Source organism: Thamnophis sirtalis, unplaced genomic scaffold (genome assembly GCF_051295495.1).
Source record: "Thamnophis sirtalis isolate CommonGarterSnake01/CBP01778 unplaced genomic scaffold, rThaSir2_p1.2 scaffold_2, whole genome shotgun sequence".
NCBI lineage: Eukaryota > Metazoa > Chordata > Lepidosauria > Squamata > Natricidae > Thamnophis > Thamnophis sirtalis.
This window is the reverse complement of record NW_028261382.1, coordinates 134,890,427-134,904,706: the sequence shown is the minus strand read 5'-3', so window position 1 is coordinate 134,904,706 and position 14,280 is coordinate 134,890,427. Positions and strand designations below refer to the sequence as shown.

At 40.3% G+C, this 14,280-nt stretch overlaps 1 protein-coding gene across 1 annotated transcript in view; it reads left to right on the top strand.

Moving 5' to 3' along the window:
* Positions 1–14,280, top strand: part of PREX2 (phosphatidylinositol-3,4,5-trisphosphate dependent Rac exchange factor 2) — a 126,411-nt gene that overhangs the window by 62,289 nt on the left and 49,842 nt on the right. Inside the window, exons 14-18 of the mRNA XM_087706967.1 lie at positions 7,661–7,736; positions 8,145–8,217; positions 8,886–9,028; positions 9,440–9,532; positions 13,194–13,342. Of these exons, the coding sequence (XP_087563093.1) occupies positions 7,661–7,736; positions 8,145–8,217; positions 8,886–9,028; positions 9,440–9,532; positions 13,194–13,342 (534 nt within the window). The remainder of the gene's footprint in view (positions 1–7,660; positions 7,737–8,144; positions 8,218–8,885; positions 9,029–9,439; positions 9,533–13,193; positions 13,343–14,280) is intronic.

Here is a 14,280-nt window from a genome sequence, read left to right as displayed (position 1 = left end):
ATAAATGGTGTAAAACTAATGCAAGGCATGTTTGCATCTACACTTCTATTTCCAGTAGATAAACAATTACAGAAACATTTTGAACACACACATATCTGCACAACTACAAACACACACATACATGGTGTGTGTGAGCAAGTGTTTGTGCGTACCCTATGTATGGACAAAAAGCCTATGGGTTGATTCATAGATAGATATAAAAGCATAAAATAAAATTAGTTAAAACAAGGCATAATATTTCATTTCAATGCAAACTAACAAAAATAAGAGAAAAATATAATTAATAAACAATACAAATCCTGAAAGAAAAAATATAAGCCATCTCGGCATGTCACTTATATATTAAATATCAAACAATGATCATTTTAAATAATAAATCTTATGTTCTTGTAGATATTATGAAATGTATGTCACAGAGAACATACTGCATTGTTTTGATTAGGGGAAAAAATTACCCTTTCAAAAAGGGATAAATTACATATCTTGAATCTAGTCCTTAATGTCCAGAAAATTAATGCTTTTCCAATTTCTCACGCCAGATACAACCAAAGTTTTTAAATAACAGTGAAGTGTCCCACATTTTAGATTAACATAAGTCAATGTGACATTAGTATCTTTACTACTGAAAGATTTTTTCCCTAAATCTACTTATGTACTGTACATTAAAATATTGTTCCAAAAAGATAACTCACAGCACTAAATCATAATTTAATACCTCATCACATTTTTTGCAGTGCTAACAGATAAAATCTCTTTTCAAATACATTATTTGGAGTATCCAATAAATTCAAATAGAACATTTTTATGTACCAATCTTAAATCTGATGAAACAAATTTAACATTTTTTAAAGTTTGCAAGTATTGACCTACTCTTTAAAAAATATTCAAACATTCTAGTCTTCAAGGACCACATATAATAGTCAGAGAAGGAAGTCAAGCATGTTTCCTCTGAAAAAGAATTCTAAAAAATGAAGTTACACATCCAAAAAGTTTTGCGTTTTATGAAAACCAGCAGGTTCTCCTGAGCGCTACTTGGAGAGTCCAAGCATGGGTTAACACAGTCTAGGACTGAGTATCTTTTTTCCCCTTTGACCACGCCTCCCTTTGCCTCTACAATCTCAGATTAAAAACTCAGTCCGTCCAATGAGGACTTGAATTTGGGGAGTTCCTCGGTCCTAGAGCAAATAGAGTGGACCTCCCATCATTAGTGCCTTTCTATTACCATCACATCCCTAAGACCACCTCATCTGTTGGACATCTGATTCTGCTGAGAATTGTGGAGCGTCTTACAGCTGCTTGTCGTTGTTGAGGGATTGTCTGTTTAGCTGACTGCCGCTGGTGGAAGCGGAGCGGAAGCATGAGTCATTCGCCCGGCATCTGCTGGCGAACGGTGGGAGGGGAGGAAGACTTCCCTTGTTGTTCCCTTCGTGTTGCAAACGTTCCAGGTAGCGCGGAGCCTTCTCGCTGGCTCGGAAAGGGCGTGGGATGCTTTCCCTATACTGTCGGCCATCGCGTCGGCCATTTTGGAGATTTGCGTGCTTTTCCCCAACAATGGGTAGGATCTGCGCGCGCAGCGGTGACCATTTTGGATGAGCTGTTTTGCAGCCGCATATAGCCAGTGTGAGCGAGAGACATCTACAGGGTTGCAGCGAACCAGGGAAGCAGCCTCTATTGTCGCTTGCTTGGAGCCGCTGCGATTGACGGGCCGCCTCTCCATACCCCAGCAGCATTGCGGATTGCCGTCTGGGAGGCCGGAGACTTGTCTGGGGCGCCAGCAAGTCACATCTTCCCGTGCTAAACCAGACAGAGGGATGTGGATGGCCTGAGGAGGGACCTAGTCCTGCGGGCGCCCCTCTCCACGATCTGCGGGCGCCAGCAGACGGCTGGCTTGCGCCCAATTCGGCCTAGTGAATTAGCTCCTCGTCGCCTTCTTTTTGGCTGAACCACCATGCCAGACGGAGGTTTGGAGCTTCAAGCGGCCCAGTCAGGGCCCTCAGCCAAATGGGCCAGGCTGGATCACCCGCCCAAGGGGGGAAAAGGGAACAAGGGCTCTTCCCGTAGGCACCCCACGGGGCCTTCTGAGGGCAATGATCATAAGGACAGTGCCAAGCACCACAAAGGGGGGGTTCCCCTATTCCATGGGAGCATCACCCATCCCCGGAATGCATGGAGGCACCTGATCCCACCCCAGGGCAGAGGCTGGAGCAAGGACCTGGCTCCCCCAGGGCGAGCAGGTCACCGTAATCAGCAGGGAAAATATCCAGGGATTCCTCCCCTGCAGCTTCATGGGGATACCCAGATTCTCCCAGTTCCTCCCTGAGGGAGGAACTGGCACCCTCACAAGTTTCTCTCTGTCTGAGGAGGGCTCAACCTCCGGGGCCTACAGGAGCTACAGGGATTCTAGTAAGGTTCACCACAGGGAGAGCAAAAAGTCAGCCCTGTCCGCAGAGATGAAGGAGGTCATATCTCTGGCCATCTCTCAGGGCATTGCTGAGGGCATGAAGTATTTTACTGGTAAAGAGGTCCCTTCCAAACCTAAGCATGGGTCCAAACTGACCCCTGAGCAGGCCCCAGCCTCCCCCAGCACCTCGGTGGCTACGGAGGAGTCCGCCCTGGAAGAGGGGGAGGTGGAGGACTTTCAGTTGTCGGAAGACGAGGACCTCCCTCTGGACCAACCAGCCTTCACCGGCCTTTTTAAACCTTCTCTCTCTAAGTCCATCCTACATAAGGCGAAGGCGGCCACAGAGCCACTCCCAAGGGGTCCACCTCTGGGGCCCCAGGCACCAGAGACCACAAAGAAGGCCTATTTAAGGAACCAGCCTCAACACAGGAATTCATTCCAGTGCTGGAGCTCTTCATGGACGTGGTCCAGAGGCAGTGGATTCAGCCTGGGACCTTGACCAACCTGGGCGGGGGTGACAAGTCTTTGTACACTGTTGAGCCAAAAATGGAGGAAGACCTGAAGCTACCTTAGACGCTACGGTGGTCTTTCTGACCTCTACCTCCAACCTGCCGGCGGACCTTCTAGAAGGTCTCAAGGCGGAGGATAAGAAGTCAGAGAAGGCATGCCTTAAAATTCATCAGGCGGCCGCCTGGGCTATTAGAGCCTCCACCTCCGCCTCCTTTTTCGTAAGATCTTCTCTCCTCTGGCTAAGGCAATTGAGATCCAGACCCCACTCGGGGGGATCTCGATGGAGGCACAACTTAACAAAAATCATCACAGCAGTGGAATATTCTGCTGATGCGTCCTTAAATACAGCAAAATTTGCATCCTGGGTGCTGGCTTCTAACGTTACCTCTCACCGTTTGCTCTGGCTTCGCCACTGGCAGGCAGAGATGAAGACAAAGTAGAAGCTGGCATCCACTCCATTCAAAGGGAGTCTCCTCTTCGGAGAAGCCTTAGACAAATTCACCATTGAGACCAAGGACAAGAGGAAAATCCTTCCTGCCGCCCTGAAGAAAGCAGACCGCAAGGGATCTGGCTCCTTTCGGAGGCAGGCCTTTCGGACACAGGACAATGCCCAGCCTACACCTCTTCTTCCTACTATAGATCCTACTCCCAGCAGGGCAATAGGGGCCAGGACAGGGGCTCCTTCGGAGCATGGGGTAGGCAGCAACACCAGCAAAGCTCCTTTCGCAAGCTCTTTCATGGTGGATCCAATTCCCGAAACTTCCACAGGGGGAAGTGACCACACAGGGATCCCTCCATAGGGGGTCGGCTGCAGTTTTATGCCGACAGGTGGGGGGAGATAACCACAGACCAGTGGGTACTGAATATGGTCAGGAGGGGTCTCCTTCTGGAATTTCTGTCCTTCCCCCCAAGAACATTCATCCACTGCCCATCTCCCAGGAGTCCCCTGAAAAGGGAACTCATGCAAGTGGAGATCCGCCACCTAGTTCAGACAAGAGCCATAGAACCGGTCCACAAGGAGCAGGAGAAATGGGTTTTACTCCATACTGTTTCTAGTGCCCAAAGCATCAGGGGAATGGAGGGCAATCTAATCTCAATCTAAACCTCCATCTGGCATATCGGAGGTTCAAAGTGCAATCCCTCAACTCCATCTTGGATTGCGTAAGACGAGGCGATCTCCTCACCTCGATAGACTTAAAAGAGACCTATCTTCACGTCCCCATCCACTCAGCCCACAGGAAGTTCCTGAGGTTCTTCTTTGAAGTTGAGCACTACCACTACCAAGCTCTCCCCTTCGGTCTGTCCTCGGCACCCAGGACATTCATGAAACTGTTGGCGGTTGTGGCAGCCCACCTCCGGAACAGCCCTGTTCGCCTGGAGTGTTATCTCGACGACATTATAATTCACTCCTCAAGTCAGGCCCAACTCGGCGGGATGTCCGGATCACCATCAGAACATTCCAAAAGCACGGCTTCTCAGTGAACCTGAAGAAGAGCCACCTGGAGCCGACTACGCGAATACAACACCTGGGGGTTATTCTGGACTCGAACTCTTGTCAGGTTTTCCTGTCACCAGAGTGGTTGAAGTCTCTCCGGGACAGAGTGCGCCTTTGCAGCATGGCCAAGTCGGTACAGATTGTCCAGTTGTCTTAACTTCTGGACATTATGATTTCCTGCCTGAAAGTAGTTCCCTGGGTTTGTTTCCACGCCAGGGAACTACAATGGTTCCTCCTGCCCATACAAAGGGCGAGGAACAGCAACTCACACAGGCGTGTGCGAGTACCTCCAAGGGTGCTCCGCTCTGTCTTAGTGGAAAACGAAAGCAGTGGAGAAAGGATCTCTGTTCAAAGAGCCAGAGAGGATTGTTGTGACCACAGATGCCACTGGAGCTCACTGCCAGGGCCAGCTAGCTCAGGGACTGTGGAACCAGAGAGAGTCCTCACACAGCATAAACTGGTTGGAGCTAAGAGCGGCCAGGCTGGTTCTCTGTCAGTTCTCCCCTCAGATTGCGGGCCATCATGTGCTGTTGCTCACCAACAATGTGGCAACAAAGGCCCACATCAACAGGGCAACCTGCACGCACTCCAGATCACTAATGACGGAGGCAGAAGCTCTGGGCAGGTGGGCGGAACACCACCTGCTTTCCATCAGGTTGGACCACATCTTCGGGACCAGCAACCAGAAGGTGGACTGGCTGAACCGGCAGACAATCGACCATTCAGAATGGCGGCTACACCCAGACATCTTCAACCAAATAGTGCAGAGGTTCGGTCGACCTCTTCGCCACTCGCCACAACACCCACCTGGCTCGTTTCTATTCCTGTTACCGGTCTCCAGGGGCGGAGGGGACAAACGCCCTGAGGTGCAAGTGGCCTCCAGGGCTACTTCATGCGTTCCCCTCCTCTCTCGCTCATTCCCAAGTTGTGACCAAGCTGCTGGAAGAAGAGGTGGAGATCGTGCTCGTGGCACCCCATTTGCCCAGGAGGTCCTGCTTCGCAGACCTTGTCAGTCTCTCTGTTCAAAAACCTTGGAGGATACCTCAGAAGACCATCTTCTCAGCCAGGGGGCGATCCTTCATCCAGAACCCCAGTGGCTACAACTAGCTATCTGGCACTTGAGGGGGACCTCCTGAGGGAACAGAAGTTTTCTGACAAGGTCATTCAAACCATTCAGGCGTCCAGGAGACCTTCGACAACCAGAATATATGAGGCCACTTGGAGGGTGTACTCCACCTGGTGCCAAGGCAAAGGATTGCAGGACACAGAAGTCTCTATTGCTCAGTTACTAGACTTTCTACAAGAGGGGTTGGAAAAGGGCTTGGCCCCCAACACCCTGCGCTGACAGGTAGCGGCTTTGTCTACCATTCTCTCCAGAGGTTCCTCCCGCATCTTGAGCCAACACCCTCTGGTTAAAAGCTTCCTGAAGGATGCTTCGAACATCAGACCTCCTACAGTACACTGATATCCGTCTTGGAACTTGCCGTTCGTTCTTAGGGCCTTGATGGGAGTCCCGTTTGAGCCGCTTCGAACCGCATCTCTTTGACACCTAACTATTAATATAGCCTTTATGGTTGCTATCACCTCGGCCAGGAAAATATCAGAGTTAGCGGCTCTATCGGTCAGGGAGGACCTATGTATCGTCCATCCGTATAGGGTCATCCTACGTCTCAACCCCAACTTCATTCCTAAAGTGAACACCCTGTGTCACAGATCGCAGGAGATGATTCTTCCCAACTTCTGTCCAAAACCAACGCATCCCCAGGAAAGGGACTGGCACAAGTTAGACATGAGACGTGCTCTGCGCATCTATATTAGAAGAACCAAAGAGTTCCGACGATCTGAGTCATTTTTTGTCTCGTTCCATCCTGGGTCGCAAGGGCAAAAAGCTTCGTCACATACCATTGGACATTGGCTGCAAACCGGCATTAAACTGGCGTATGAACTTCACGGCAAAGCCGTGCCATGGGTGGCTCACTCCACAAGAAGTGCGGCCACGTCTGCAGCATGGGCGACCCAGGCGTCCATCATTGACATTTGTCGGGCAGCCACGTGGATGTCCCCCACAGCATTCATTCACAATTACAAAATAGACACCCTTGCCTCAGCCGAAGCCTCTTTGGGGTGAAGAATTTTACAAAAGGTTGCAGAGGCTCTGGACTCTATGAATTCTTCCCGCCCTGGGACATCATAGCTTGGGTATGTCCCATGCCTGGACTCTCCAAGCAGTGCTCAGGAGAAAGACCATTGGCTTACCTGAATGGTCGTTCTCTGGGCGCTGCGGGAGAGTCCAAATCCGCCCAGGATTTTATTGCCTCCGGTGATGACTTTGAGGAACAGTGGAGGTGGTCCTAAACGGAGTCTTCTTCATTTTTAATCTGAGATTGTAGAGGCAAAGGGAGGCGTGGTCAAAGGGGAAAAAAGATACTCAGTCCTAGGGCAGATAGACTATGTTAACCCATGCTTGGACTCTCCCGCAGCGCCCTGAGAACGACTGTTCAGGTAAGCCAACGGTCTTTTTTAGCAATAAAATTACATCTTCATTCTGAACAAAAGTTCAACTACTGGATTTCTGCTTCCTGTTATGTATAGATAATTGTTTCTTCAAACTGTCAATTTTCATATTCAGCCATTCATTAAATGACTTTGGAGAAATCATTATCTCTCTTAGTCCAACCTATCTTACAGGCCTGCTAAAGGAATAAAATGAAGGAAGATTCTAAATAAGCCAACTTGAATTTGTGCAGGAAAGGCAGGGTATAAATCTAATTAATCAGCCGAGCAAGAATATTAAAGATGTATTACTATTTTAATTTTCCTTAATAGTACTTGAAGTTTTGTGTTTTGTGTCTGTGTCGATATTTATATGTGGAGATAGGAGAAAAAAAGTAGGAGTGTTAAAAGATACAGTTCCAGAAGACACAAATTGCATATGGAAACATTCATGATGTATAACATCCAATGTTATGTTGTAATGTTTTCTTTTAGTCCCTCATCAAGGTAATTTCATAAATAAAAAGGCTAGTTTCGGAGATATATGAGAGGTTTGATTTTGTAATATACTTTAAACATAGTCCAAAATGCACAGAACTGTAACTAAAATAAAGCATTATTATTACAAAGTAATGCAAACAGAAATAATTTTAAATAGATAAGGAATCACTTAGGTTATATTTGGGGTATAATATATGGGTATTCAGCTTTTGTAGAATATATATTTTGAGGATGAACTATTTTATGTTTTTTCTCCTCAGAGATAAGGATTACCATTTAAGAACCTATAAATCTGTCATAATGGCTAATAAAATGATAGACTGGCTAATTGCACAGGTAAGACAGTGCACCAAAGTATATAAATTTGATTAGTAACATGAAATAAATGTAAATTTATTTTGAGATTAACATTTTTATATGTCATATAATTTTGCTTTTATACATTAAATAAGATACAAATATTTTGGTATTATTGGTCAACTGAGTCCTGGTATCTTTTGAACGACTTTAAAGTATTAAGCATTCTTCTACTTATCTGCTCATTTATTTTAAAAAAAAAAGTTAGATTATATTATACTATATTTTATTTTAATACCAAAATAAATACAAAATACCAAGTATTAACTTATAAATTTATTGTCACTTATATTCTAAATAAAAATAGTGGGCATATAAAAACCAAAATATAGAAATTATTTTAAATAATGGCCATGTTTATTTTTATATTAATAAATTTATGTGCAGGGGGATTGCAGAACAAGAGAAGAAGCAATGATCTTTGGAATAGCACTTTGTGACAATGGATTTATGCATCATGGTAAACTATAAATTTATATAAGTTTTAAAAATGGTTTTTAATATAAATATTCTGACTTTAATATCTCATATTAATACTGTGATAAATAATTTTCCTAGGATTTGCAGTACGTAGCATGTATTGGTTTGTTACTAGAACTTTTGTTCGGTGAGTTATAGCTTTAAAAAGTACTACCTAATTAAAAACCTCTTTAGAATACCAGTACAAATTACAGATAGAGTACAAGTAAAGAATACCTGTACAGATTACAGATAAGAGTTCATTCTTGCTAATCATAAAATTCTACAGTGTTTTCTTTGTAAAATTACTTGCTAATAGTTGTGAAAAATACAACACTACTGATTTATTAGTTTTATACACTGGCATAATCCTTGAAGACTCCTAAAGTTAATAACATAAAATAACTTACATAACCGTATAACACGTTCAGGAGGAAAATATTCCTTAATATATGGACTATTAATAGAAAATAATTGTTTCTGAGGTATATCTCCTTCCTTTCACTGAAGTGGGAATTATTAAGAGATAAGGAGTTTATCTGACAGCTGAGTTTGGATTGGAAGTTGCAGTTATTTAATAAATCATATAGTAAATAAAATTTTAGTTGAATTATAAATCAATATGTCTATAGGTGATACACAAATATTAACCCTTTCTCTGTCAAATAGTTCTGGAAAAAAGTGAATTCAAAGATGAACCACTTTTATTCCGTTTTTTTGCGGATGAAGAAATGGAAGGCTCCAACATGAAACACAGACTTATGAAGCATGACTTAAAAGTAGTGGAAAATGTAATTGCAAAATCGTTGCTGGTAAGTTTTTTAAAAAATAAGTCTCTATGTTTGTTTGTTTGATTTTGATGCTAACTCCTATTATTTGCACATAGACAATGTTATAATTTGTAGTTTTTTCAGATCCATGCTATCCATCAACTTAAATCCCCTAGACCTGTCTTGCTGTTTTATACTCTTTAGTTTTGTGAGGAAAATATATATTAACTGGAGTACAACATATAGGTATTTTATAGGGTTCAAAGTTAGTGTGTATTGGTTAAATATTCATACAATGCTCAAATAAATGTATATGATTAATGTCACAGCTTTTGCAGATGAATTAATTTGGCAGATGTAATGTTCACAGTGGCAACAATTTTATAGTAGTAACAGTTGCCTGTCAGCCACACCTATTCAGCATATTGATTTAATTTTTTTTCCTTTTTTCAGATCAGATCAAGTGATGGAAGTTATGGTTTTGGTTTGGAAGACAAAAACAAAGCACCAATTGTGAAAATAGTGGAAAAGTGCTCAAATGCTGAGGTAATACACGTTCATAACTCTCCCAATTATTACATTTCTGCTCATAGAAAATTTCAGGTCTTTTGACAATTATTTAAATTATAAACTTTTACTTTAATAATTTTAATTGATTTATGTGTGTAATTGATTGTGCATGTGTGTAAATTATTAAAGACTATCCCACAGAATTTGTAAAATATAAATATTTGTATTGCTTTAATCATGTAGAAATTAAAAGCATACAGTATGGATGATTTCATACAATGCAATTAAGTCATACTGTTTTTCTTTTTTTAAAATTTCAGCATAGCATATTGTGAAAATCCAGTTATGGCCAACACTGGATACGGCCCTGATACCTAGCAGGGCTGGAATTTTCAGTTTTTTGCATCAGTTTTAATGTTTTCGTTTAAATTATGTTAAACCTATTTATTTATAGACCCCTCACATCCTGGACATAAATTGTTTCAACTCCTATCCTCAAAACGATGTTATAGAGCACCGCACACCAGAACAACTAGAACAGTTTTTTCCTGCACGCCATCACTCTGTGGAACAAATAATTCCCTCAACACTGTCAAACTATTTACTAAGTTTGCACTAGTATTAATCTTCTCATCATTCCTGTCACCCATCTTCTCCCATTTATGACTGTATGACTTTAACCTTGTTGCTTGTATCCTTACGATTTATATTGATTGTTTCCTAGTATGATTTGATTGCTTATTTGTACCTATGACTATCATTATGATTTGTTACAAATGTCTTTTCTTTTATATACACTGAAAGCATATGCACCAAAGACAAATTCCTTGTGTGTCTAATCACACTTGGCCAATAAATTATTCTATTCTATTCTATTCTATTCCATTCCATTCCATTCCATTCCATTCTACTTGGGGCTTACATTATATTTTTTTCACCTTTTCTACCTCAAAATAAGGGTAGGTATGCTCCTGATTTTCAGCAACAATGATTAGAATGCCTTTTTAGGGGCTGCAAAAATAGTGCTTAAGAGTGCTGTACAGAGAATTATTATCAAAATAATTTACACTTCCTGGCGTTTAAGCTTACAGAAAGTTAATATTTGTAATTTCCTAACTTTGATATCTTAATGTTATTGAAAGAAACATTACTCTTAACATTTAGGGTAAGAATTATAAAGAACTATAGAGAATTATTAGGCGTGTGAAGATTAAGATCTGAAAAAATTGCTGTGTATAAGTCTACATATTGCAGGTGATTTTTTAAAGGTTACCTAGATGCATAACTTTGAGAATCATTTTTGAAGAATAAGAAATACATTTGTGCAATAGAATTTTATATATGGCTACTTAAAAGTAGTTCATGGATAAGCAAATTACAATAAATTAACGTTGCTTGGGGAATGGTTATAGTCTAGCACAGAATACTTATTAAAACGTTTAGTCAGGATTATCTGATCTATCAATAATATTAAAAAATGTAGCATCTTCTATTGCCTCCCCCATATTTGGAAAGTCTTTAGTAGGGCTATTAAAATGAATAAATCTTATGTGATTGTTAGAACATTAAATTAACAATATTAAAACATATCCTTTTGAATTACTAATTTGTTGTTCCAGTTTACATTTTGAAACTGGAATGTAAACTATTAATCAAAGTCACCATTTTCCTAGCAGATATTGACTTAATAATAATACAGAAATGATCTACCAATCTTCTTCATAAAAAAAAAGTGGAAGAATATGAGTTTCTTATTAGGAAAAAGAACTTAAGGTTTTCAGTTACATGTCTAATAAAGAATTGTCTCTTCTTATATCTAAGGCCTTTTATATTTCCTGAAAGAATTATACCTCTATGTAGGCATATAAAGAAAAATTGTTACCCACTTATATTATTTAAAATAACTGCACAGATAACGATTAGGTTAATAAAAATCACAAAAACAATTACAAAATCTTTCAAGCAAGTGTCATAATAATCTCACTGCAGAATTACAAATGCAAGATTCATCACCGCTCTTTACCATATCTCCAAAGAAAAAGCCATATATTAATTGCTCTCTGGAAAGCAAGGAGGTTAGGGACTGTTTGAGCCTTATAGGACCAGATTTGAGAAAAGTGTAAGCACCATCCTCTTCTGCATCTGAGGGAGACCAATTTCTTAACACTTGACCTACTGAAAGCATAAAGGTAGAAAGTACCCCTCGCACATGCATTCTAGTTGTTCTCGATTCTAGGGGGCGGTGCTCATCTCCTTTTCTAAGCTGAAGAGCCAGCAGTGGCAATTTCATGGTCATGTAGCCGGCATAACTAAACGCCGAAGGTGCACAGAACATTGTTACATTCCCACCAAACTGTTCCATATTTTTCTACTTGCATTTTTACATGCTTTCAAACTGCTAGTTTGGCAGAAGCTGGAGCAAGTAATAGGGATTTGAACCGCCGAACTGCTGACCTTTCTGATCGACAAGCTCAGCATCTTAGCCACTGAGCCACCGCGTTAAAAAAATTAACATATTATTGAGTCCTGTGCCCCCCCCAAAAAAAAATTCAATGGAAAGAAAAAGTTGTGGAGTTACTTGCTGTTCCCAATCAGAAATTACACTCTTTAAAACAAAATACTATATGAAAATGGTAGTCAGGAGAAACCAGGAATGAGATGTCAAAGAAATATAGGTCTGTAAACAAGAGGACGTTTATTACAAGGAAGAAAGCCTTGTAGATTCCATTAAATACCTGAGGTTCTGGCTGTTCCTAATTAGAAGAGTTAATTTCTTCCTTCTCAAGAAGTGGCTATGTGAATCTCAAAAATAATAAATAAATTAAAAATAATAAATAACATTTTTCACCATGTATACATTGTGTATATGTAGTTGGAAAGCGGAATATATGTTTAAAATTTGATCTAACCTTCTGCATTTTTGTGAAACGAGATTAGTGCTGCAATCGAAACTGGATTTATTTACAAACTTACTGCTTATTTAAACCAGACATTTTATTAAATGAAGTGTTGCTAAATAGATGAGTAAATCTATTTAATTCACTATTAATTTAAAGCTGTCAAGTTGAGGGAAAAAATCTTAGAAATAATATTATTTGGCACATAATACACCAGACATCACACTGGTTGAGAAAAATAAGGTCACAATCATAGACATCGCAATACCAGGTGATAGCAGGGTCGCTGAGAAGGAACATGAAAAAATCGCAAAATACCAGGACTTAAAAATCGAAATTCAACGACTATGGCACAAACCAGCAGTGGTAATTCCAGTGGTAATTGGCACACTGGGTGCTATTCCAAAAGCACTGTAATTACATTTAAAACAGTTAAAAATTGACAAAATCACCATCAGTCAAATGCAAAAATCCGCACTGCTTGGATCTGCACGCATATTACAAAAATACGTTATGACGTCCTAGACCCCTGGGTTGGGCCCTATTAGTAACTAATGCCAAATCCGGTGAAACAACTGGCCGCTGTGATACAATTGTATAATAGTAATAATAAATAGGAGATTTACTGAATTGTTAGGATTAGTTTTTTTTTCCAAAAGGTGTTTTCTGTAAAGTTATATAAATTCCACAGTTGTAAATTAAGGTGTATGGGAAATATTTGAAGCTTTTCCTCTGTGCATGCAAATAATAATAATGGGTGATGCTAATTGATTATATATGTATTTTGTTTTCTTATCTAGGTGGCAGGTCTAGAAATTGGGAAAAAGATCTTTACCATTAATGGTGACCTAGTTTTTCTAAGGCCCTTCACTGAAGTGGATAGCTTTCTGAAAGCATGTTTAAACAGTAAAAAGCCCCTCAGGGTACTTGTGAGCACAAAACCAAGGGAGTAAGTTGTTTCTTTGATTTTAGAAATTATAAAAATAGTAACCAAAATATGTTACAGAATCATAGGCATAAACATTATTATGAATTTTTAAATATATTTTAATGATAATATCCTACCTTTCCCCTCAATTTTATGCACTCAAGGTAGTTAAACACAAATAAAATGCAAGGTATATATTTGAATGTTTACTATGTGTAAGTTAGAACCAATTCAGAAATGTCAGTAATTAAAACCTGAACAAAAGAAATATATCTTAGCTGTTCACTGAATGGGATTTAAATGCAACTCCAAAGAATGCATTTCATAGTCTGGGCATAGTGCAGGAGATGCTTACTTGTTTGTGGCAAACAAGTAAGATAGAATGGCTTTTTCTTTCTCTACTGTGGTTCTGAATAACTTCATTGGATGGAAAAACTAGTCTCTGGATTTAAATTTAAGTTCTTGCTATAAAATTGCCTTCCACAATTTGACTCTCTGTGGATTTTAATTATCACTCTTTTTAATGTGGTAAAGTCTAGCACATCTGAAGCTGGCATCAATATATTTATTTAATGTTCTTTTGCCATTAATCATTTAATAATACCAAAATATCAATAAATTATTATATTTGTCACTCAGTTACTCTTAATTAGCATATTATATAGAAACAACATTTTTTATCTTTTTGCTTGATATACCAATATTTGTTCAGAATGAATAGGTAGTCCTTGCTTGGCAGCCACAATTACGACTGGTATCTTGATTGCTAAGTGAAACGGTCACTAAATGAAATGTCACTTGATCTTGATGGTCTTACAACATCACTATTCAATTGTTAAGCAAATCACCACTGGTTGTTAAGCAGGACATCACATGACTGATTGCAATTTTACTGCCTGCTTCTCCAGTGATTCTGCTTGTCAAAACCTGTTTATGAAGTGTGTAAATGGTGATCATGT